The sequence below is a fragment of the Schistocerca americana genome, chromosome 9, assembly GCF_021461395.2.
Source record: "Schistocerca americana isolate TAMUIC-IGC-003095 chromosome 9, iqSchAmer2.1, whole genome shotgun sequence".
NCBI classification, from domain to species: domain Eukaryota; kingdom Metazoa; phylum Arthropoda; class Insecta; order Orthoptera; family Acrididae; genus Schistocerca; species Schistocerca americana.
Genome location: NC_060127.1, coordinates 57,322,138 through 57,345,826, shown reverse-complemented (window position 1 = coordinate 57,345,826; position 23,689 = coordinate 57,322,138). Strand labels below are relative to the sequence as shown.

Genomic DNA, 23,689 nt, shown 5'->3' with positions numbered 1-23,689 from the left:
GCAAGCATTAGACTAAACCCTCAGCACACACTTAATAGCCAGATTTAGTTGTGACATTGTGGTATTCTATCTAATTTTAGCTGTCTTGCTCCGGCCAAATTCAGTACCCAAGAACTCCTTGTGTATTTTTGCTCTGTTCCTCCTGCTGTACATGATTGAATTTGTTCATGATGTCATTCTACCTACAGTTAAAAATAAGAGAGATGGGGTGGGAGACATGCAAGTAGTAGTTAGGGATTGGGAGGGGGGGGGGTGAGAGGAAAAATTCTTTGGCTCCCTTCTATGCTCTTGTGTTGAGGAGCGTGTTCGCCTTATTGTGAGACACGCAGTGTATTATCGTGTTGCCGGGACAATTGATAACATGCACATGGTCATAGATCCGTATCAAAATTCCTTTTATTTCCTAAATGCTTGGCCATCTGAAGTTCCCACTTTGGGCATTTTCATGTCTCACCATGCCCTACATGTTCCATGAATTTGGACGAATTTGGCTATGACGAGTAGCTTCCTCTCCTTGTAAGATTGCTTGCATTTTAGAATGGGTTACGTTTCATAACCTAATGTTCTGTGTCCTTTCTGATAAAGGAAGTAAGTCAGTATTTATGATCTGGATGGCTGTGTGTGGGTTTATTGAGCTCACCTTATAAATGATATTTGCAATGGGGGGATAATAGCCAACACATAATTAACATAAAATGAGGAAAGTAATGGGCCCTATACTACATTCCTCCATTGTGACCTCTTTGTTCCTATCATTACACACTGTTGGCGGTATGTAAGTTAAGAGTGCAACCATTGTACAGCACTTGAAGAAAAAAACTGACTTTTGAGTTAGTGGGTAGAATACCGAAGTAGACAGTGTCGAAAGCTTTGCTGAAATCCAAAAAGTGCATAATAGTCACCTCTTGTTTGTCCATAGCTTGTTTCAGTTTGTCAATCACTTTCATTAGAGGAGCTTTGAAATTTTTCTGGAATAAACCATGGATCCGGTTGTTTCCCATTAAAGAGTATTATACAGCTGTAAGCGGTGTTCTGTTTGCAAGACGTATTACCACAACTGCAGTTGTCGGGAACACAGACTTGTTGTAAAGCATCTAGTAATTACTACAGGGCAGAGAGAGAGAGAGAGAGAGAGAGAGAGAGAGAGCGGGAGGGGGGGGGGGGGGCAGTTTGCATTCGTTCATGGAGTAAAAAGTAGAGACAAGTTATAGGAAGGTAGTTTTAAATTATGAAGACAACAATAATATTTGTGAGAGAAGGGCAGAATAGTGACAGAGGGAAAACTGACCATATACGTTAATTTTTGGGGAAACATTAAGAGTGTGATGCATGTGTGGCACGCACGGGGCCCCAAGCTATTGCAGTCTCCTTCCTTTTTCCAGACTGCATATCATCCCTGTTCCTCTCCTTCCCTGTCCTTGCTCCTTTCTACCTGGCCCCTCCTTTCCCCCTTGGTGGACTTCGTTATATGCACCTGGCTATCCTCTCAACTTTGTTTTGGTATGTACTATTGTTTAGTTTGCTGTTTCCATCTCCTTTTTGGCCCCCTCGGGGCTTGAACTCCATTTCTGACGTTTTCAATTCAGTGGGAGCCATTTGGGGATGAACTCCCAACCTAGTTTCCATGGTGCAGGCTCCTCTCCCCCCCCCCCCCCCCCCCCCCCCCCCCCCCTGCGGGTTCGGGGGTAAGAATAGGCCCGCGGTATTCCTGCCTGTCGTAAGAGGCGACTAAAAGGAGTCTCAAATGTTTTGGCCTTAATGTGATGGTCCCCCTTGGGGTTTGACCTCCATTTTTCAAAATTCTACAGAAGTACGAGCCTTTTGGGGAAGGACACCTTACATGGTGTACCACTGGTCCTAAGTGCACTAAGACCTTGGCACTCAGCATTGCACCGGCGTTGTCACCATACCCATTATTCCTCAAATTGGGCCTAAACGCCTGATGGGTTGTCCAAGTTACGCCCATAGTGCATCTCCATCTGCACCAGCGATCATGATGGACTTTCCATGGCACCAGAAATCCAGCACGGTAGCCAGCCCGTTGTGGTGGGGTCGTCATGTACCCTCTAGGTTGTAGCCCCCTGACAACACAGGGATCGTACTGCCGATACCTGAGCTGCACCCTCCCCACGTTGGCCAAGGAGTAGATGCCCGTCTCCTTGGGGCATCAGGACTCCCGGCAATGGTCATCCTGCCAGGTGGCCCTTGCTGCAGCTGGGTGGCGCCCGTGGGGAGAGCCCCTGGTCGGAGTGGGTGGTATCGGGGCGGACGTTTCGCACATGAAACGTCAACACGTATCAGGTCGCTCTGCGGCCGAGTCTTCCAAAAGAAAAGGTACCGTTTCTAGTTCTGGTTCTCCTGCCCTTTCCCCCTTGGCCACTCCATGGGAGGAGGGACAGGCCCGCCGGCTCGGGGCGAAGTACTTCCCCCGCTATTTGGTCTGTTCTCGAACAGATGGGGGGACGTTCGCCACCTCCAAGCCCATGTTCTTTGTTCAGCACATTGAGGACGTCTTCGGGGAAATCGAGGCTCTCAGCAAGATGCGATCAGGGTCCGTTCTTATCAAGACCACCTCTGCCACACAATCGGCGGCACTCCAGGCGTGCGACCGCCTAGGGGACATCCCAGTCTCCATTGTCCCACATCTGGCACTAAATAGGACACAGGGGGTTATTTTTCATCGTGACCTCCTGCTACAATCTGACGAGGAGCTCAGGGCCAACCTGGAGCGCCGCGGCGTGCATTTCGTCCGGCGAGTCCAGCGCGGCCCCAAAGACCGTCGCATCGACACCGGGGCCTTTATCCTCGCCTTCGAGGGGGACGTTCTCCCGGAGAAGGTAAAGGTGATGTGCTACCGGTGCGACGTGCGACCTTACGTCCCGCCTCCTATGCGCTGTTTTAGGTGTTTGCGCTTTGGGCACATGTCGTCCCGGTGTGAGGCTCAGCCCCTTTGTGGCGACTGTGGACGTCCTCTTCGTGAGGAACATACTTGCACCCCACCACCTCGGTGCCCTAATTGTCCTGGCGTCCACTCGCCTAGGTCCCCAGACTGCCCCGCCTATCAGAAGGAGAAAAAGATACAAGAAATCAAAACTTTGGATTGGCTCTCTTATTCTGAGGCCAGGAAGAAGTATGACCGCCTTCATCCCGTGTCACTGGCCACTTCGTTTGCCTCAGTTGTGTCCACTCCTTCCGCTGTATCCTCACCTCTATCCTGTCCCCCCTCCGCCTCCTCTGCCCATCCGGGGGCTCCGCCTCCGCCTCCCAAATCCCTCCCTTCCAACTCCTCCTCCCCCGCGGCCCCCACCCCCCCTGCCCCAGGGGCCACACTTCCTCCTCCTCCTCCTCCCCCTCCTCCCCCTCCTCCCCCTCCTCCCCCCACGCCACCTGAGAAGCGATCCTCTTCTCAGGCGTCCATCGGGGAAACGTTCCGGACCCCAGCTTCCGAGGTCCGGCGTTCCAAAACGGACCCCGCGCGTGAGGACCTTCTTCGGGTCCAGCCCACCATCCCTGTGCCTCCTCGGCCTTCCAAGAAGGCCTCCAAGAAGAAGTCTCTATCCCCCTCTCCACCCCGGCGCGTTTCATCTGACGCTTCATCCGTGAGTCGCTGCTCCCGGCCGTCCTCAGTTTCGCCGGGACGCTCTGCTGCCAGGCGTTCCGCCGGCCTTTTGTCGGCAAATGATGCGGCCCCTCCTACACAATCAGGGACAGCGGCCGCAGCTGGCGACGAGTCGATGGAACCGGATCCGCCTGCCGTCAGTTGTAGTGTTGTTGCCTCGCAACCTGGCCCTCCGCGGCCATAGAGGTGACCAGCTCTTCCCCGTCTCGTTCCCCCAACTTTTTGACTAGCAATGGCGTTGTTTCATTGGAACATAAGAGGTATTCGATCTAATCGGGAGGAATTACAACTGCTCCTCCGCCTGCACTGTCCGCTCGTCCTTGGTCTCCAGGAAACCAAGTTGCGCCCAACTGACCGTATTGCCTTTTCCCACTATACCTCGGAGCGGTATGACCTCGCCCCTGTGGACGGTATCCCAGCTCATGGTGGGGTCATGTTGCTCGTTCGGGACGATGTCTATTACCATCCCATCCCATTGACCACCCCACTCCAAGCAATAGCTATCCGCATTACTCTTTCTGCTTTTACTTTTTCAGTTTGTACCGTCTACACTCCACCGTCATCTGCTGTTAGTCTCGGCCGGCCGAAGTGGCCGTGCGGTTAAAGGCGCTGCAGTCTGGAACCGCAAGACCGCTACGGTCGCAGGTTCGAATCCTGCCTCGGGCATGGATGTTTGTGATGTCCTTAGGTTAGTTAGGTTTACCTAGTTCTAAGTTCTAGGGGACTAATGACCTCAGCAGTTGAGTCCCATAGTGCTCAGAGCCATTTTTTTTTGCTGTTAGTCGGGCTGACATGATGCACCTGATCGATCAGCTTCCCCCGCCGTTCTTATTGTTTGGCGACTTCAATGCCCATCATCCCCTTTGGGGCTCTCCTGCATCCTGTCAAAGAGGCTCACTGTTGGCGGATGTCTTCAACCATCTCAATCTTGTCTGCCTCAATACCGGCGCCCCGACTTTCCTCTCGGACTCTACTCATACCTACTCCCACTTGGACCTCTCGATCTGTTCTACCACTCTTGCCCGTCGGTTCGAGTGGTATGTCCTTTCTGACACCTATTCAAGCGACCACTTCCCCTGTGTCGTTCGTCTCCTGCACCACACCCCATCCCCACGTCCTTCGCGCTGGAACATACTGAAAGCTGACTGGGGACTTTACTCCTCCCTGGCGACCTTTCCGGACCACGATTTTTCCAGTTGTGACAGTCAGGTCGAATACCTCACGGCTGTTATTATCCATGCTGCCGAACGTTCCATACCTCGTACTACTTCTTCTTCACGTCGCGTTTCCGTCCCCTGGTGGAACGAGGCTTGTAGGGACGCTATCCGTGCTCGACGACGTGCTTTACGCACCTTTCGCCGCCATCCTACGTTGGCGAATTGTATTGAATACAAACGACTCCGAGCGCAATGCCGTAGAGTCATCAAAGACAGCAAAAAAGCTTGCTGGGCCTCTTTCACGAGCTCCTTTACCAGTTTTACTCCCTCTTCCGTTGTTTGGGGTAGCCTGCGCTGGCTGTCGGGCATTAAGGCCCACTCCTCAGTACCTGGCCTGACCTCAGGTAATGAGGTCCTTGTTGATCCTGTGGCTGTCTCCAACGCCTTTGGCCGCTTTTTCGCGGAGGTTTCAAGCTCCGCCCATTACCATCCTGCCTTCCTTCCCAGGAAAGAGGCAGACGAGGCTCGGCGACCTTCCTTCCACTCGCTGAATCTGGAAACTTACAATGCCCCCTTTACTATGCGGGACCTCGAACGTGCGCTTGCAGTGTCCCGGTCCTCTGCTCCGGGGCCAGATGCCATTCACGTTCAGATGCTGGCACACCTTTCTCCGGCGGGCAAAAGCTTCCTTCTTCGTACCTACAATCGCGTCTGGACCGAAGGTCAAGTCCCCATGCGTTGGCGTGACGCCGTTGTTGTTCCTATACCCAAACCCGGGAAGGATAGACACCTTCCTTCTAGTTACCGCCCCATTTCTCTTACAAGCTGTGTCTGTAAGGTGATGGAGCGCATGGTTAATGCTCGGTTAGTTTGGATTCTTGAATCTCGACGACTACTTACTAATGTCCAATGCGGCTTTCGTCGCCGCCGCTCCGCTGTTGACCACCTTGTGACCTTGTCGACATTCATCATGAACAACTTTTTGCGAAGGCGCCAAACGGTAGCCGTGTTCTTCGACTTGGAGAAGGCTTATGATACCTGTTGGAGAGGAGGTATCCTCCGCACTATGCACAAGTGGGGCCTACGCGGTCGTCTGCCCCTTTTTATTGATTCCTTTTTAACGGATCGAAAGTTTAGGGTACGTGTGGGTTCCGTATTGTCCGACGTCTTCGTCCAGGAGAACGGAGTGCCGCAGGGCTCCGTCTTGAGCGTAGCCCTTTTTGCCATCGCGATCAATCCAATTATGGATTGCATTCCACCTAATGTCTCAGGCTCTCTCTTTGTCGATGACTTCGCGATCTACTGCAGTGCCCAGAGAACATGCCTCCTGGAGCGCTGCCTCCAGCGTTGTCTAGACAGCCTCTACTCATGGAGCGTGGCAAATGGCTTCCGGTTCTCTGAAGAGAAGACGGTTTGTATCAACTTTTGGCGATATAAAGCGTTCCTTCCGCCATCCTTACATCTCGGTCCCGTTGTTCTCCCATTCGTGGACACAACTAAGTTTCTAGGGCTCACGTTGGACCGGAAACTGTGTTGGTCTCCACATGTCTCTTATTTGGCGGCCCGTTGTACACGTTCCCTTAATGTCCTTAGAGTTCTTAGTGGTTCATCTTGGGGAGCGGATCGCACTGTCCTGCTTCGCTTGTATCGGTCCATAGTCCGATCGAAGCTGGATTATGGGAGCTTCGTCTACTCGTCCGCTCGGCCATCCCTCTTACGCCGGCTCAACTCCATCCACCATCGGGGGATACGTCTTGCGACCGGAGCCTTCTACACTAGTCCTGTCGAGAGTCTTTACGCTGAAGCTGCCGAGTTACCATTGACCTACTGGCGCGACATACTGCTGTGTCGGTATGCCTGCCGGCTGTTGTCTATGTCCGAACACCCCTCTTACAAGTCCTTCTTCGCCGATTCTCTCGACCGTCAGTACGGGTTGTATGTGTCTGCCCTGCTGCCCCCCGGAGTCCGCTTCCGTCGCCTGCTTCGACAATTGGATTTTGCCCTCCCTACCACCTTCAGAGAGGGTGAGAGCCCGACACCACCTTGGCTCCAGGCTCCGGTTCGTATTTATCTCGACCTCAGCTCACTCCCAAAGGAGGGTACTCCGGCTGCAGTGTATTGCTCACGGTTTGTCGACCTTCGTGCTCGACTTGCTGGTCACACCTTTATTTACACCGATGGCTCCAAAACTGACGATGGTGTCGGCTGTGCCTTTGTCGTTGGGACCGCCACCTTTAAATACCGGCTCCTTGACCAATGTTCCAGCTTTACGGCTGAGCTTTTTGCTCTCCATCAGGCCATTCAGTATGCCCGCCGCCACCGCCATTCATTGTATGTACTCTGCACTGACTCACTCAGTGCTCTTCAGAGCCTTGGGGCTCCCTATCCGGTCCATCCCTTGATTCAACGAATACAGCAGTCCCTCCATTCTTTCGCTGATAATGGCGGTTCTGTCAGCTTTCTGTGGGTCCCCGGACATGTAGGAGTGCCTGGGAATGAGGCTGCGGATGCTGCAGCCAAGGCTGCAGTCCTCCAGCCTCGGCCAGCCTCCCATTGTGTCCCGTCATCTGACGTTTGTGGGGATGTATGTAAGAGGCTTGTGTCCTTGTGGTGGGATGCTTGGTCATCCCTCCAAGGAAACAAGCTCCAGGCAGTAAAACCGCTCCCAACTGCTTGGACAACTTCCTCCCGACCATCTCGGCGCGAGGAGGTCCTTCTGACCAGGTTGCGGATTGGGCATTGCCGGTTTAGCCACCGCTACCTGCTCTCTGGTGACCCAGCCCCGCAGTGCCCTTGTGGTCAGGCATTAACGGTGCGCCATGTTTTATTGTAGTGTCCCCGTTTTAGTCAATTTCGTGTTGTCCTGTCCCTGCCATCTACCTTACCGGATGTTTTAGCTGATGACGCTCGAGCAGCTGCTCGTCTTCTGCGTTTTATAACTTTAACTGGCTTGACCAAAGACATTTAACCTTTTTACTTATTTCATCTGCATCTTTGTCAGGTCCTTTTGATGTCCCCCCATCCCCTTGAGTTTTAGCAGGTTCCTTGTGCTCTAACACCAGTGACTGGGCGCTAATGACCTCAGTAGTTGAGCGCCCTTAAACCCTACAAAAAAAAAAAAAAAAAAAAGCTCCTCTCCCCCTCCCCCTCCCTTTTCCCCTTGCATCCTGGCCCCCTTCCTGCTAGGTCACCAGCGCGGTAGCCAGTCCGTGTGGGGGGGCTGTTAAGTACCCACTTGACTGTGCCCCCTGACAACACAGGGATCACACTGCTAGTACCTGAGCTGTTGACGCCTCTTTTATGCCAAGGTGTTGATGCTCGTCACTTGGGGGCATCAGAGCTCCTGGCAATGGCCGCCATGCCAGACGGCCCTCGCTGTGGCTGGGTGGTGCCCACGGGGTGAGCTCCTGGTTGGAGTGGGTGGTACTAGGGCAGACGCCTTGCACATGAAGTGACAAAAGCTTCAACATCCTGGCCATTCTGTGGTCGTCTCTTAAAGTGCTAGAAGACTTGACACTCCTCCTTCTGATCTTTCTGCCTTCCCCTCCCTGGCCCCCTGGGAGGAGGGTCAAGCTCGCCGGCTTGGGTGGAAACCTTTCCCTCGGTACCTGGTTTGTACCAGGACAGATGGCAACAGTTTTGCCATGACCAAGCCTTTTAAATGCTTACGTTTTGGACACGTCTTCCTGCTGCACCAATGATCCCCTCTGCTGTTACTGTGGGTACCCCCTCCATGGGGGGAGTGCCTGTGCTCCCCCACCAGTGTGTGTAAATTGTAATGTGCAGCATCCTCTACGCTCGGCAGCATGCCGGGTGTAAGTGAAAGAACAACGGTTTCAAGAGTACGAGACCGTGGATCGACGTACCTACACCGAGGCGTGTCAAAAGTATGACTGGCTCCATCCCGTGTCTATAACTTCTGCCTTTGCTTCAATTATGTCCATTCCCTCTCCTCTTCCCAGCCCCACCCCATTCGCCCCGCACCTTTCACCCCACAGCTTTCATCTCACCCTCACTCTCACTCCCCCACTCCCCCTCTCCCCCTCCCCCTCCCCCTCCCCGTCAGCACTCATACCCAGCCCTTCGGGTGTTGCTCCCCCTCCCCTGCCAGAGAAGTGCTCCCCTTCTTTGGCAGCTGCCGGTACTGGAGCTCCCTCCCGGGACTCCTCTTCCCGGCACCCCCCTGAAAACGATTTGCAACTCCACATCAGCCGTGCGATCTGCAGCTGGTGGCCGCCGAGATTGCCAGGTGTAATTCCATGCCCGACTTTGTTGCAGTCTGCCCTTCTCTTCCATCACAAGACAAGAACCAGAAACACAAGAACAAGGTCAAAGCCCCTCCAGTACCTCCTGAGGTACCCCTTCTTTCCTCCTACTCTGCTGCTTGCATTGCTCTTCAGGAGACCCATTTTGTCAATTCTTACTCACCCACCCTTTGTGGGTTCCATGCTTTCTGTTGGAACCGAATTGGCCTGTTGCGGACATTGTTAGTAAATGGGTTTCCCTCCTTACCACTCCAGAAGCAATTGCTCTAGGGGTCCATCTGGCCACTCCAATCACAGTCTGTAATCTCTACCTCCCGCCTGACAGGCCACCCACATCCCTTGCCCTAACCACCCTTCTTCAACAACTCCCTTCTCCCTTTCTGCTTCTAGGGGACTTTAATGCCCACAACCCGTTTTGAGGTAGGATGGTTGAAGCTGTTCTGGCAGGGCTTGACCTCTGTCTACTAAACACCAGCACTCCCACACACTTGAGTGTAGCACATGACCTCTCCATCTGCAGTCCCGGCCTTCTTCCTTCCATTCAGTGGAGTGTCCATGACAACTTACGTGACAGCGATCATTACCCGATTGTTTTGACCTTCCTTCAGTGTATCTCGCTCTGTCACCCTCCCAGGTGGGCCTTCTCTAAAACTGATTGGGGTGCCTTCTCCTCTGCTACCATCCCCCCTATACTATCACATAGCGATATTGATGAGTCTACACAGACTTAGACTGCTGCCATCCTTTCCGCAGCTGTTTCGGCCATCTCTTCTTCCTTGGGTTCCCCCCGTCAGAAGATGGTCCCTTGGTGGACTCCGGGAATTGCTATGACCATAAAAGACCGCCACTGTGCTCTTCAACACTTCAAGCGGCACCCTTCTACTGCCTCCTTCTGGTCTTTAAACGGTTCTACACCCGGGCCAGTTACCTAATCAAATTTCAGCAACGGATTTGCTGGGAACGATATGTGGCTGCCATAGGACCGCACACCCCCCTCTTCACAAGTTTGTGCGAAACTCAGATGAATTTTTGGACATTGTCCTCCCACCAGCGTTTCAGGAATCTCTGTGCCTGGTGTTGTCCTTACCCATCCGGACTTTGTCGCAGAGCATTTCGCTCAACACTTAGCCCAAGCTCCTGCATCGACTCAGTATCTGTCCACGTTCCTCCACCTGAAAGAGTGCTCGGAACGACTGCCTTTTGTCTTCCGTTTCTCACTGCTTGAAGCCTTATAATGACCCATATAGCAAGTGGGAATTCTCCAGCAACTTCGCCCTTTGTCCCGACACAGGTCCTGGACCAGAGCCGATACATATCCAAATGCTCCAACACTTATCGTTGACTGGCCACCATTGTATACTAACCCTTTTCAACTGTCTGTGGAACGAGGGGGTGTTTCCTACCCAGTGGCGGGAAAGCATTGTATTCCGGAGTTGAAGCCTGGGAAGCCACCTCTTCAGTTGGATAGCTACTGTCCAATTAGCCTTACCAACACCCTCTGCAAGCTCCTTGAACGACTGGTGAGTCAGCGGCTGTTTTGGATTCTTAAATACCGCAATCTTTTGTCATCGACTCAAGGTGTTTTTCACTCTGGCCACTCTATGGTGGATAATTTGTTCCACCTGGAGTCTGCTATCCAGTCAGCTTTTCCCCATTGGCAACACCTCATTGCAGTCTTCTTTGACCTGCATAAAGCCTTCGACACCACCTGGCACCAACACATCCTCACCACCCTTCACGAATGGGGCCTTCGTGGCGCTCTGCCCATTTTTATCTGTACTTTTCTCTCTTGTCGCTCTTTGTGGGTCCAAGTTGGTTCCTCCTACTGCACCGCCCATTGGCAAGAAAATTGGGTTCCACATGGTTCCGTGTTGAGCGTCCCTCTCTTTCTCGTAGCCACTGATGGACTGGTGGTGGCTGCTGAGCCGACAGTGTCCACCTCTTTGTATGCTGACGATTTTTGTATCTACATCGCTTCCTCCATCATGGGTGCTGCAGAACGCCCTCTACAGGGTGCAATCTACCGGGCGCAATCTTGGGCTCTGTCCCATGGCTTTTTTTGGTGTCCAAGTTGTGTGTCATGCATTTCTGCTGTAGCCGTACGTACAGTCCAACCACATCCGGACCTGTTCCTCGATGGCCAATCCCTCGCTTCTTGGGTCTGGTCTTTGATACCCGGTTGACATGGCTCCCTCATCTTTCCCAGCAGAAGAGGACGTGCTGGTTGCTTCTCATTGTTCTTACATGTCTGTGCAATACCACCTGGTTTGCAGACCGCTCTATTCTACTGCGTTTGTACAAAGTGCTGGTCCAGTCTCGGTTAGACTATGGGAGTCCTGTCCGTGGTTCTGCATCACCTTCGACATTGCAGATACTAGACCCCATCCAGCATCGTGGGGTACGATTTGCGGCTCGTGCCTTCCGAACTAGCCCCGTGATTAGCCTTCTCGCAGAGGTGGGGATTCCAGTGCTGCGAGTTTTGCACCAACAACAGCTGATACCTTATGTGCTCCACATTCGCTGCGCCTCAAAGCACCCTAATTATGGTCTCCTTTATCCAGACACGGAGATCAGCCTCCCGTGGCGGCAGCCAGTATGTGGACTTACCATGGCTGCCCGCATTCAGTCACTCTTTTCTGAGCTCCAGCACTTCCCTTTACCGCCTCTTTTCTCTACTCACGCATATACCCCTCTGTGGTGCGTCTCTTGGTCACAGCTCTGTCTTTCTCTCTCCATCAGTTCAAAGGATTCTGTCCCTCTGGAGGCCCTTCACCACCAATTCTACTGCCTCCTCAGTTCATTCCAGGGTTCAGAACTGATTTATACTGATGGCTCCATGGTTGCTGGTCACACTGGTTAAGTTTACACTTATGTGAGACACACAGAACTTCGTTCCTTGTCAGATGGCTGTAGTGTTTTTACTACAGAATTGGTATCGCTCTTACGCGCACTGGACCGTGTCCACTTCTGCTCAGGACTGTCCTTAACTATCTTTAGTGACTCCTTGAGCAATTTGCAAGCTATCAGCCAGTGGCTCCCTCTCTACCCATTTGGTCATAGCTATCCAGGACTTGATCAATGTGGATGCTCAGTGGTTTTCATTTGGACCCCAGGCCATGTTGGGATCCCTGGCAATGAACTTTCCGATTGACTGACTAAATTGGCTACTAACAGGCCATGTATTGCTATTGGCATTTCAGAAATAGACCTTCGCTCGGCATTACGTCGTCAGGTTTTGGGAATTTGGAATGCAGAACAAGCTTAGGGCTATAAATGATTCTACAACTATGGTGCGGTCCTCCTTATGGGCCTCTTGCAAGGCCTCTGTCGTCCTTTGCCGGCTCTGCATAGGCCATACTTGGCTGACTCACGGTTATCTCCTCTGTCGTGAGGACCCCCCCCCCCCCCCCCCCCTCTCTGTCATCGTGGATGACTGTGGTTCACCTCTTACTGGACTGTCCCAACTTAGCCGCCCTGCGACGGACTTTTAGCTTTCGTGACTCGCTACCCCTGGCATTAGCTGACAGTGCCTCAGCAGCTGATCTAGTTTTACAATTTCTTCATGATGGCGGTTTTTATCGCTTTATTTAACCTTGTCGGTGGGTGGAGGGGATGGCAGGCCATCTTGCTCCCCCCTTCACCCCAATTGGACTGGCCTCGACTGGGCTTGGTGGTTCACCCCCACCCTCTGCCTTCCCACTCCTTTCATTATGGTGTCTGTTTTATCTCGAGTGTCTATCTTTCCCTCCTCTCTTCTTCTGCCTTCTTCCTTCCTTCTCTGTCAATAGTTTGTAATTTTTATGGCCATTGTAGCTCCCTCTTATAGTGGGAGGTTTTATCGGTTTTAGTTATTCCCAGGTCGGAGGGACTGATGATTGCGTAGTTTGGTCCCTTCTCCAATCCAACCAGCCAACCAATGAGAGTGATGGAAGTGTTTCAGCTTCATCTTAAAGCAAGCAGCAGAACATTGTATTGTGTGCAAAGTGCAGGGTAGTCTGTTCCAGAGGCAGACAGGAGTGACAGAGTAGTAGTTTGCAATTTTTTTTCTTTTATGGATGGGCAGAGCTAGGGTAATAGATAAGTGAGACTTTGTGTTTTGATTATGATGAGATGTACATAATCTCTGCTGCAATGTGTGGGCTGTGAGTGCTCCGAGGAGCCAGTGAAGTAGGTACCGTGTGTGGTAATCACGTAAACTGTCTAGCCACAATCGACCCGACTAGCCGTAGATGTTTGATGCACTGAGATGGTAGACTGATATTGCAGTCATAATACACACAAGCATCTGTAGTTGTAACTGTCTAGAGCTCTTACTACTCATGACACGTTTTATTACATTTCAGTAGAGCCACACAAAATTATCATTACTGTTACATGCAGTAGTGGGGGTCGGGTAGAACGAGTTATTGCATAAGTTTACATTTCACATCACCTGCCTCTTTACAAACCCTAATCTCTATCTTGTATAAATGTGAGGTGAAAGTTGGATACAGTAGAATCAGTCTGTAATCTGTCACAAATACTGATTCTCAAAACTTCCTCAGCAGTATTTTGTCAAAAGAAAGACCTCTTCCCCCCAAAGATTTCCAACTTAGCTCATGGTGCATTTCTGTAACACACTCCTACTGATAGAACTATAAAAATCTAAGTACCTCAAAATTGTATTAACTTCTTCTTTAACGATATTGAATAGGGATACCGAACACTCAAAGTACTCGAGAAAGAATCATCCGGTCATTATGTGCTGTCACATTTTACATGTGCTACAGTTTTCCTGAACTCAACTGGTAAATTGTCAGCTGTTTGCATTTGTTACAACTGACTCTATTACGTGTTAACGCCATTACTTGCTGCGTCAGAATGTTACACCTAGATGTTTAATTGAAGTAACTGACTGAAGTGAGATGCCATTAAAAGTCGAACACCACAGGAAAGTTTCTCCTAGCCATCTCCGATGAATTGCATTTTATCAAATTTAAAGTGAGCCTCCATTCGTGGCATCAAATAGAAATTTTGTCCGAGCTATCCAAAATTGCCCTGCAGTCACTCGACAACACTTTCGCCGTACACAACAGCGTCGTCAGCAAACTGTGCCAGATTGCCGGCCACTGTATTCGACAGAGCTACAACAAACATAGAAAACAGGAGCAGTCCCATCACACCTCCCTGGGGCACTCCTAACGTTAGCTGTGTCTGTGACAAACAGTTGCTAGCCGTGGCAACACACTGTGCCGCACTATACGGAGAGTCTATGATCGGACCGCATATCTCAAAACCTATTCTGTATACCTGGACATTTAATAGTCTTCTGTGTGGTGTATGATAAACACTTTCCTTTTACCTAGTATCACAGAATCTGCCTTTGTTTTGTGTCCATGGTTCCCAGTATATCTCGAGTGAAATGGGTTTGAAAACTTCCGCTTCGCCATGACAGTCTCCACTTTGCGCAACCCGGTGCAAAATGTACGCTGTACAGGGTTGTGTGCCCTTTTAACCAGTGGTTAAAACATGCTGACACCATGCATATCACTCCTCGAACTTGTGTTTGCTTAAATAATGTGATATTATGAACCACAAGTGGGCAGATGTGCAGTGAGGACAGTGTAAGAACCTACAGGATGTGAATTAGAGGCACGTGTGAATCAGTAGACACCGTGTATGATCCTAGTAACTTACTTTTCTCAACTCTCCACACGAGTCTATTATGTGCGAGTGTCTTCGTCTCCGAATAACTACCATAGCCTACATCCAATTGACGTGGTGTAATGTGCTTGTGTCTAGGTCTCCCTCCACAATTTTCACCTACCGCACTTCCCTCCATTACCAAATTCACTATTCCCTGATTCCCCAGCAGGTGTCCTATAAACCAGTCCCTTCTTTTTACAGTGTTTTGCCATACATTTCTTTTCCCGCATTTGATTCAATACTTCCTTATTAGTTATTTATTCTACTCGTCTAATCTTCAGCCTCACCACATTTCAAAATCTTCCATTCTCTTCTCGACCGAACTGCATATTATCTATGTTTCATTTCCGTTCGAGGCTACAATCCAGACAAATAGCTTTGAAAAAACTTATGAACATTTCATATATATTACACATTAACACATTCTGCATTTTATAGTCTGCATTTTATAGTCTGCATTTTATAGTCTTCATTTTATATCCTTGTCCGCTTTAGCCAATTCCAGTTGTTTTGCTGCCCAAATAGGAAAACTCATCTGTTACGTTTACTGGCTCATTTCCCGATCTACTCCTTCAGCATACATGATTTAACACAACTAGATTGCATTCCCATTGTTTTATCTTTTCAGTGAAGCTGTGCTGTAAACGTCTTTTCTCCCCAAATCAGTTCAGTACCTCCTTATTGTTTACATGATCTACCCATCTCATCTTCAGAATTCATCTGTAGTACCACATTGCAAAAGCTTCTATTCTCTTCTTGTCTGTACTTTTTATTGACCACATTTGACATCCTTATAAGGCTGTATTCCATACAGCCACTTCCAGGAAAGCCTTTTTTTTAACTGTTGCCAGTATGCATTTTATACCATCTAAATGAAACCCCTTAATTTGACAAAGTTACAATCTTTTTACTTTTATTTACACTTGTTGAACCCTCTTTATCCATTCTGTTCAACTTCTCAGTCCTTGCCATCTCTGAGAGGATTACTGCAAAGTTTTATTTCTTGGCAGAATGAATTTTTCACTCTGCAGTGGAGTGTGCGCTGGTACGAATTTTTCTCGGCAGATTAAACTTCTGTGCTGGACCAAAGACTCGAACTCGAGACCTTTGCCTTTCACGGGCAAGTACACTACCGACTGAGTTACCCGAGTGTGACTCACAACCTGTCCTCACAGCTTTACTTCCACGAGTACTTCATCTCCTAAATTCCAAACTTCACAGAAGTTCTCTTGCAAAACTTGCAGGATTGGGACTCCAGGAAGAAAGGTTATTGTGGAGACACAGCTTGGCCACAGCCCAGGGATGTTTCCAGAATAAATTTTACACCCTGCAGCAGTGTGCGTGCCAATTTGAAACTTTCTGGCAGATTAAAACTGTGTACCAGATGGAGACTCGAACTTGGGACCTGTGCCTTTCGTGGGCTAGTGTTCTTCCGACTGAGCTACCCAGCCCTGCTCGAGAAGCTCAGTCGGTAGATTACTTGCCCACTTAAGCAGAGGCCTCGAGTTTGAATCTCAGTTCAACGCACATTTTTAATGTGCCAGGGAGTTTCATTTTTATTTCTTGTCCCTTTCCAAATTTCTCTTCAGTTTCCTTATCGCTTGCTCAGTGTGCAGACTGAATAGCACTGGGGATAGGCTGCAACTCTGTTTTACCAACTTCATCATCGCTGATTCCCTTTCTTGTCCCGCAACTCTTTCAGCTGCATTCTGGTTTGTTACAAGTTCAAGTTGTAAGTTAATTTTATGCTCCTTGTGTTGTATCTCTGCTACCTTTCGAGTTTATCAATGTACAGTAGTAAATTATGGACTGTGCGAAAACTGGAAAAGAAGAGAACTGAAGAATTTGGGACCTAGTACTATAGAAGGATGTTGAAAACTGGGTGGACTGAGTCATTCCATGTCAAATCAACACACCTATCTTACTTCACCCTCTTAGATTTTGCAGAAAGTTGGTATACTTACAGTGGGCACTTAGACTAAGAAAAATACCAAATTTCAATTTTTTATCTCAAATCATTCCTGAAATATGCCTATGTAAACTTTCCAAAAACCAGCCAAAAATGTGTGAACGGACTTTTTTTAAATTGTCCTAGAAGCTGCCCTAATTGAGCTAGAGAACTGGGAAAGGTGTCATTTTGCAGCATTTTGCATGCTCTTTCCAGGGATATACAACAAAACATAGCTTCTAATTAATAACCTTTTCCAAAGTACTAATTAATATTTTGATTTAATTTTTTTTACAAAAAGTACATAATTGAAAATTTTCAAAATATTTCCATAACTACTTCATACTATTGTAAATCACATGGCAAAATATAAATGTGGGATGATGATGGGTTCATTGTTAAAAAAAATTTATTCCAGACTCTTGTTTTTCACTAACGGTCCTAGTTTGACCAAATTGACCTTTAACAAACAGGAATTTCTTTAAAATATACTGAAAGGTAAGTAAAAGAAGTATTAGAAATATCAAAACATCACCTTATTAAACCAAAACTAATCAGCATATTTTATAATTAAGTTGATTGCTTATTGTAATCTCATACAACTTCACTAACAGTATATTAACCGATATAACAAAAACAAGAAATTGAGCATTTAACTACAAACTGGAATAAAGTATGAATAAGTACAAGTATTTACATAATAGTTCTGGTCCATGATGTTTGAAATGGAACTATTAAACAAATTAAATATGTAATGCTTGTTTTTGAGTAACAGGTATCTGTACATAGCTAAATTTAACACAATAGGTACTAACAATAATTTTGAAACAACTTTCTATAAAATATACATTAACACTAACCTGGCGGGGTCAGGGATTTTCTCTGCCTCGTGATGACTGGGTGTTGTGTGATGTCCTTAGGTTAGTTAGGTTTACATAGATCTAAGTTCTAGGGGACTGATGACCATAGATGTTAAGTCCCATAGTGCTCAGAGCCATTTTTTGAACACTAATCTGAGACAAAAATTAAGTTTTGAGTTTCCCAATAAATTGTCTTGGAACTTCACTTATTACATTTCAATAAAGCTGACTGGGTTTGGTTCACATCACTTTCATTAAGAATGTATGTTCTCCCTGTCGGAGTAAATGGATTCACTTTTGTGAGAACATCCACAACTGACACCCACAGGACATCTGCACGTGCAGGATAAGAGAATGACTTAGCTGGTCCACATGGATGAAGAAAAGTTATTTTCACTTCGAAACTTCCTGGCAGATTAAAACTGTGTGCCCGACCGAGACTCGAACTCGGCACCTTTGCCTTTCGCGGGCAAGTGCTCACTTCATTACGATCTTCGTTTTTTTTTTTCTAAAATGTACCCAAGCCACCAGTTTCTGCCATATACAGTGGTGACTGCCATATACAGTGGTGACATAGCCTGATACATCTTGTAACTTCAGTTTGTCTGGTGATGTAGTTACTTCCCTCTCCCAACTCTGCATATCACCTGAGAAGTATTTGACTATTAATTTTGATGTAGTGTTGGGAATGAAAGCGTGAAATTGCTGTGTTCCTTTGATTGTAAATGTCTCTTCAAGTCGCATTTTTAAGAATATTTCTGAAGCAGCGTAGTCTTCTTGAATGGAATATGCAAAATCAACATTTGTGATATTATCTACTGCACATTCAAATAGATCTCATGCGGTTTGGATCTGATTTTGGTATGGCCTTTGCAAACTTGCACGAGCTGCCAGTCTCTTTACTGAACCCCCTACTCCATCACAAGGCCCTTTCCCATGTGCTGTGGCTGAAAAGTGCCACTCAGCTTTTATGTTGAAGTCTTCCTCATGAAGGCAAAGGTTCAGGAAGTTTTTCTTATTTTTATACTGAGCGGCAGAACCGTCAGAATAATAGTATTTTTTTTTTTGGAATCTTTTGAAATTTATTTGTTAGATGTGAAATTAGCTTCTTTTGAAAGGTGTAAACCGCAGTTGTATTGTGCTCCAGGCAATCGGAAACAATGACAAAGCTCATATGCTCAATTTTGTCTTCCTGTTTGTAATATATAACAAAAGGATGAATGGTAATCTGTTGTCTTGTCAAGTGGAAACTCTGAGCTTCATCCTGTAGAACTATACTATAATTTTCTGAAAAATCAGATATGATAACAAATTCATATTCCATAAGGTTTTCTCTTGTGGAGTTAAGGAATGTTCGTTGTTGCTTGGCAATGAAGTCATGCCGAATCAAAGTCGACATCTTACTACAAAATAAATCTATTAATTCTTCAGAAGTTTTCTGAACAATTTCCAGATTACATCGGTCAACTGACATCCAGTGTCAGAACTGAACTTGTTCAATTAAGTTTTCATGAAAAGAGTCTTTTAAAATTTTACATATGGCAGTTTCTCCTGGGCAGTATTCACTGTTTCCCATGTTGCAATCAACTGATGATGGGTTGTAAAGCATTTTTGCAATGCACTGCTTATAATTGTTTAAGCTGCTGTTTGTTACTGTATTTAGTTTGGCATTTTCTATCATTAATTTTATGTTTTGGTGAGTTGTGCACACGCAGGCAGTGTGTGTGCCACTCCGGTCAGCTAATACACAATGTTTTGGTCTCAACTCAGCAAATTTAGGGAAACCTATTTTTATGTTAGGAAACTTGTCTTTAAAATGCTCGTAAGCTTCTTTAAGGTTACACAAAATAAGTCTTTATAATATATTTGTTTTGTTTCCACTTGTTTCTGTAATTATCACACAATCTTTAATACCTGGCATTGCCCTGCTAACTACATCATTTTCATAAAATGAATGTGCAGTTTTGACAGTTTTTGTTGGTAAACACTTCCATGGTTTTGGGTTTGGACCTTCCATGAATCCTTTCTCTTTCAAAATTTTTTTGGGCTGCCGAACAATGTATAGGAGCATTAAATTCCCTCATTATTTTCCTGACACTTCACTTTTCAGGTAAACTTGTAACAATAATTAGTTTTTTTTGCTCTACTTATAGAATTTTTAAAGTTTCTTTTAAGATTTTCAAGAACGGATTCATCAGTATCAGTATCTGACGAAGAAGTTTCAGGAGCAACAAAAAGTTTACGAGTCATTGATGAGATTTTCTTCACTTTTGATTTGGCGTAATGCCTAGATGTTAGTTTTCTCTTGTCAATTGGGGACTCACCTAGTTCTTGAAGTGTTGTGTTAAATGTTTTAACAGCTACTGAAGTTGGAGTGAAGTCAGGGTCTTGGTCTCGGGTGATTATCTCTGATCCAGAAGATTCTTCTTCAACACTTTCATCACTGATGGACTCTGGTGTATTTTTCAATTTGGTTACATCTTTCCTACATTTATCACAAATCTTGGCACCACTTGGTATTTGAGAAAATAATTTGGGCATCCGTGTTGTGGAATTTCTCAGTTTTTTTCTGTTTCTAATAAAATGATTTGACTTCTTCAGTGGATTACAACACTGCACTCTTACAGCACTGCACTTTTTACTTGGTTCCATATTTATACAAAAACCACTTATAAACTGTCCTTCAATGTATAGATTTACTTGAAAATGAACTATTAAATATAATAGATACAGACTGGTCAACACAGAGGTAACAATTGATTTGCACTAAAACCACAGTGCACAATAATGCTGTAGGCACACAAAGCCTTAGAAGGTAACAATGCAGACTACATCATCTCAACAATGGCTCCAGTCTCTGAATTTACAGACATCAAGCCCTATGTATACGGTCCTCTACTGACGTACTACCTTAAAGGTCAGTTTGGTCAAACTAGGGCGGTTAGTGAAAAACAAGAGTACAGAATAATTTCTTTTTAACAATGAACCCATCATCATCCCACATTTATATTTTGCCATGTGATTTACAACAGTATGAAGTAGTTATGGAAATATTTTGAAAATTTTCAATTATGTACATTTTGTAAAAAAATTGAATCAAAATATTAATTACCATTTTGAAAAAGGTTATTAATTTGAAGCTATGCTTTTTGTCTATCACCGGAAAGAGCATGAAAAATGCTGCAAAATGACACCTTTCCCAGTTCTCTAGCTCAATTAGGGCAGCTCCTAGGGCAATTTTTTTAAAAAAAGTCCGTTCACACATTTTTGGCCAGTTTTTGAAAAGTTTACATGACCATATTTCAGGAATGGTTTGAGGTAAAAAATTGAAATTTGGTATTTTTCTTAGTTTCAGCACCCACTATAAGTATACTAACTTTCAGCAAAATGTAAGAGGGTGAGATAAAATTTTTATTTAAAGTGTGTTGATTTGACATGGAGTGACTCGACTATGAAGATAAGGAACGATAAGGTTCTCCACATAATCTTCGAGGAAGGGTACGGGAGGAAAACACTGACACCAAGTAGGGAGCTGTAGAGTAAAAACTGTGGAGGGAAGACAGAGATTGGCATACATCAATAAATAACTGAAAATGTTGGGTGCAAGTGCTGCTTGGAGAAGAGGAGGTTGGCGCTGATGGCTTATTACCTCCAATAACTTTGTAATTGGCAAATACCATTGGCAGGGTAAGGCAGTGTTGCTGGCTAGTACGTGGCATTCCACTTTCTTGTGCAATCAATACGAATCACCCCAAGTTTGGCTCCCCCTCTACCCGTGTATTCTTGCACCACTCGGTGAGGCTGTACATGTACCTAGTCGACACGGCGAGCCCGCGGAGCCCGAGAAACAGCTGTGACTGGCAGACGGCTAGTCTCTACTACTCGACCGACTGAAATGTCAGTTGCAAAGTTATTTTAATTGAACTTTAATAGCTGAGAGTAAAGATGATCCTAAAACTTGCAAATTTTGAAACATGCTGAAATGTACCACATGGAAATTTTAAAAAGTGGAACAAGGGCAATGGCTGCAACAGAAAAAAAAAGGTAAAGAGTGAAATTTTCAGTCAGTAACAAAACAACAGAACATCTCGCAAACCTTATATATTTGGGTAGACATATGATGCATTTTGTAAACCAGACAGACACATAGAGGTGAATTTAACAAATTGTGATAACTTCATTGGAAAATTAAAAAGAAACTGTGATAGACATTCGATGTACGGTAAGAAATACCGAATGAAGTAAGGTAAGAAATACCTCAGATTTGGCAATATGATAGTGAAAACGGTTCTTGTATGTGGCACTGAATATTGGACTCTTCTCTAAAGCCAGAATAAACAGCACACAGATGAGATTTTGACACACTCTACGGGGCATTGTTCTGAGGGACAGATTCAGAACAATGGCATATAGAAAAAGTGGTTGATGGCGTACAAACATACCAATCTAAATAGCATGACCACGTAAGTAGAAAGTCAGAGAATAAGTTACCATTTAAAGTGCTCCAGTAAAAACACCAGGGAAGTTGGGTGGAATAATAGGTTTGTGAAGTTATAGAATGAGAGATTACTAATATGTGTGAATAATTTTGATGTATTCTATAGTTATATTTTTGCCCGTGCTGAAAACACTTATTTTTGGACAGTAGTTTGATATGTTCAAGCTTTCAGTAACTTTCAAGGAATTAACAAGAACTTCATTGTCCAAAATCCTCATATTCCCTCGAGGATCTTTGCTAGTTTAAAATATACAGAGGTTACGTAGTGCCAAAAAATAGTTGTCTTGTCGATTAGCTTCAATGGTCAAAGCTGACGAGTTGTATCATATTCGTCACTACTTCCAGTAACTGTATTAAGTTCCTGCAAAAATGAAGAATGTATGTACTCTGTGACAGATTACCATTGACTGCCAGTCCCTGAAATCTGGGTTGGTGATGGAATTGAATGTCAGTGTGGGGCGGATTGAAGTACTGTGTTTTGTTGTTATTAAGAATTAGCCTATTAATAGTGGACTGGAAAAGCCTACTCTCCAGAATGTGATTTACTACATTATTCACTACGTGACCTTAGTCTGTTACCATTATTCTTGTACCATACAGCAACAAACGAAAAAACTTTAGACGTCGAGCACTGTTGAAGACAAATAATTAATGTGTGTTAGAGCTAGTAGTAGTACTAGTGTGGAACTATGTTACTGTGTCCTGGTCAGATGGCAGCTCGTTTGCTGTTATGTGAAACTGTAAAGCAATCTGTGGTTTGTATTATTACTGTGATATGTAATACTCAGTTTATAATTGCTCTTCACTTATTTCAGGTGCTGTGGTGATTTACACAGTCATGTCTAGAGACAGAAGATTGACAAAGTAAGTATTATGTGATTCTAGATGCTGCCTTTGCTGGAACAATGTAGGTAACTCTATACGTGCTGTGTTTACCACTAAGTGGAGAGCTTTTTTAATCACACTGCCGTTATTGCCTCTTCATTGACTGAGAAAATGGTAGTGCAGTACTTCATACATTACAACAGTGGGACTGTGTTATTTGTCATCAATTTAGGAGCACAGTTTGTTTAAAGTAGAACATTGATGTTTCAAACTGCACAGGAAAATTTAGTTCTCATTGTAACTGACTGACAGCAATTGATTAAGTTTCGGATGTGCACTATACGGCCGGAGTGATTGTCCTCAGTGTAACAGCAGGGTCATTTATTTTGGTGTATAAGTTTGTACCATTTTCTCATAAGTTTAACATACACAATAGATACACGTAACAGATACTTAAGTCATCAATAATATATTCTCCTTTGCTATTTATAACAGTCTGCCAACAATGGAGTAACTTTCCGATTCCTCGATTGTAGAAATCATGTGATTTTGAGGTGAAGAACTCGTCGAGCCATGGTCGAAGAGCATTTTCATCTGGTAAGGAAGTTATTTCAAGATTGTTTGGTAGGGAGCAGAAAAGGTGAAAATCTGAGGGCACAAGATAACGTGAATTATGTGGGTATGGTATGACTTCCCAACACAACTCCCATAGTGTTTTTTGTCACCTCGCATAGTCTTCGTGGGTCACTGTTCTTGGATTGCGTCTGCAAAACATCTCAGTTGTTGACAACAGGCCTCAGGGAAGCAGTTTGTTGTGTACTACGCCATCTCT

General features: G+C 46.0%; 1 protein-coding gene across 1 annotated transcript in view; it reads left to right on the top strand.

The window, feature by feature from the left end:
• The window catches only part of LOC124550975, a 61,115-nt gene that overhangs the window by 13,043 nt on the left and 24,383 nt on the right, over positions 1-23,689 (top strand). Inside the window, exon 2 of the mRNA XM_047125794.1 lies at positions 22,848-22,896. Within this exon, the coding sequence (XP_046981750.1) occupies positions 22,871-22,896 (26 nt within the window). The 5' untranslated portion in view covers positions 22,848-22,870. The remainder of the gene's footprint in view (positions 1-22,847; positions 22,897-23,689) is intronic.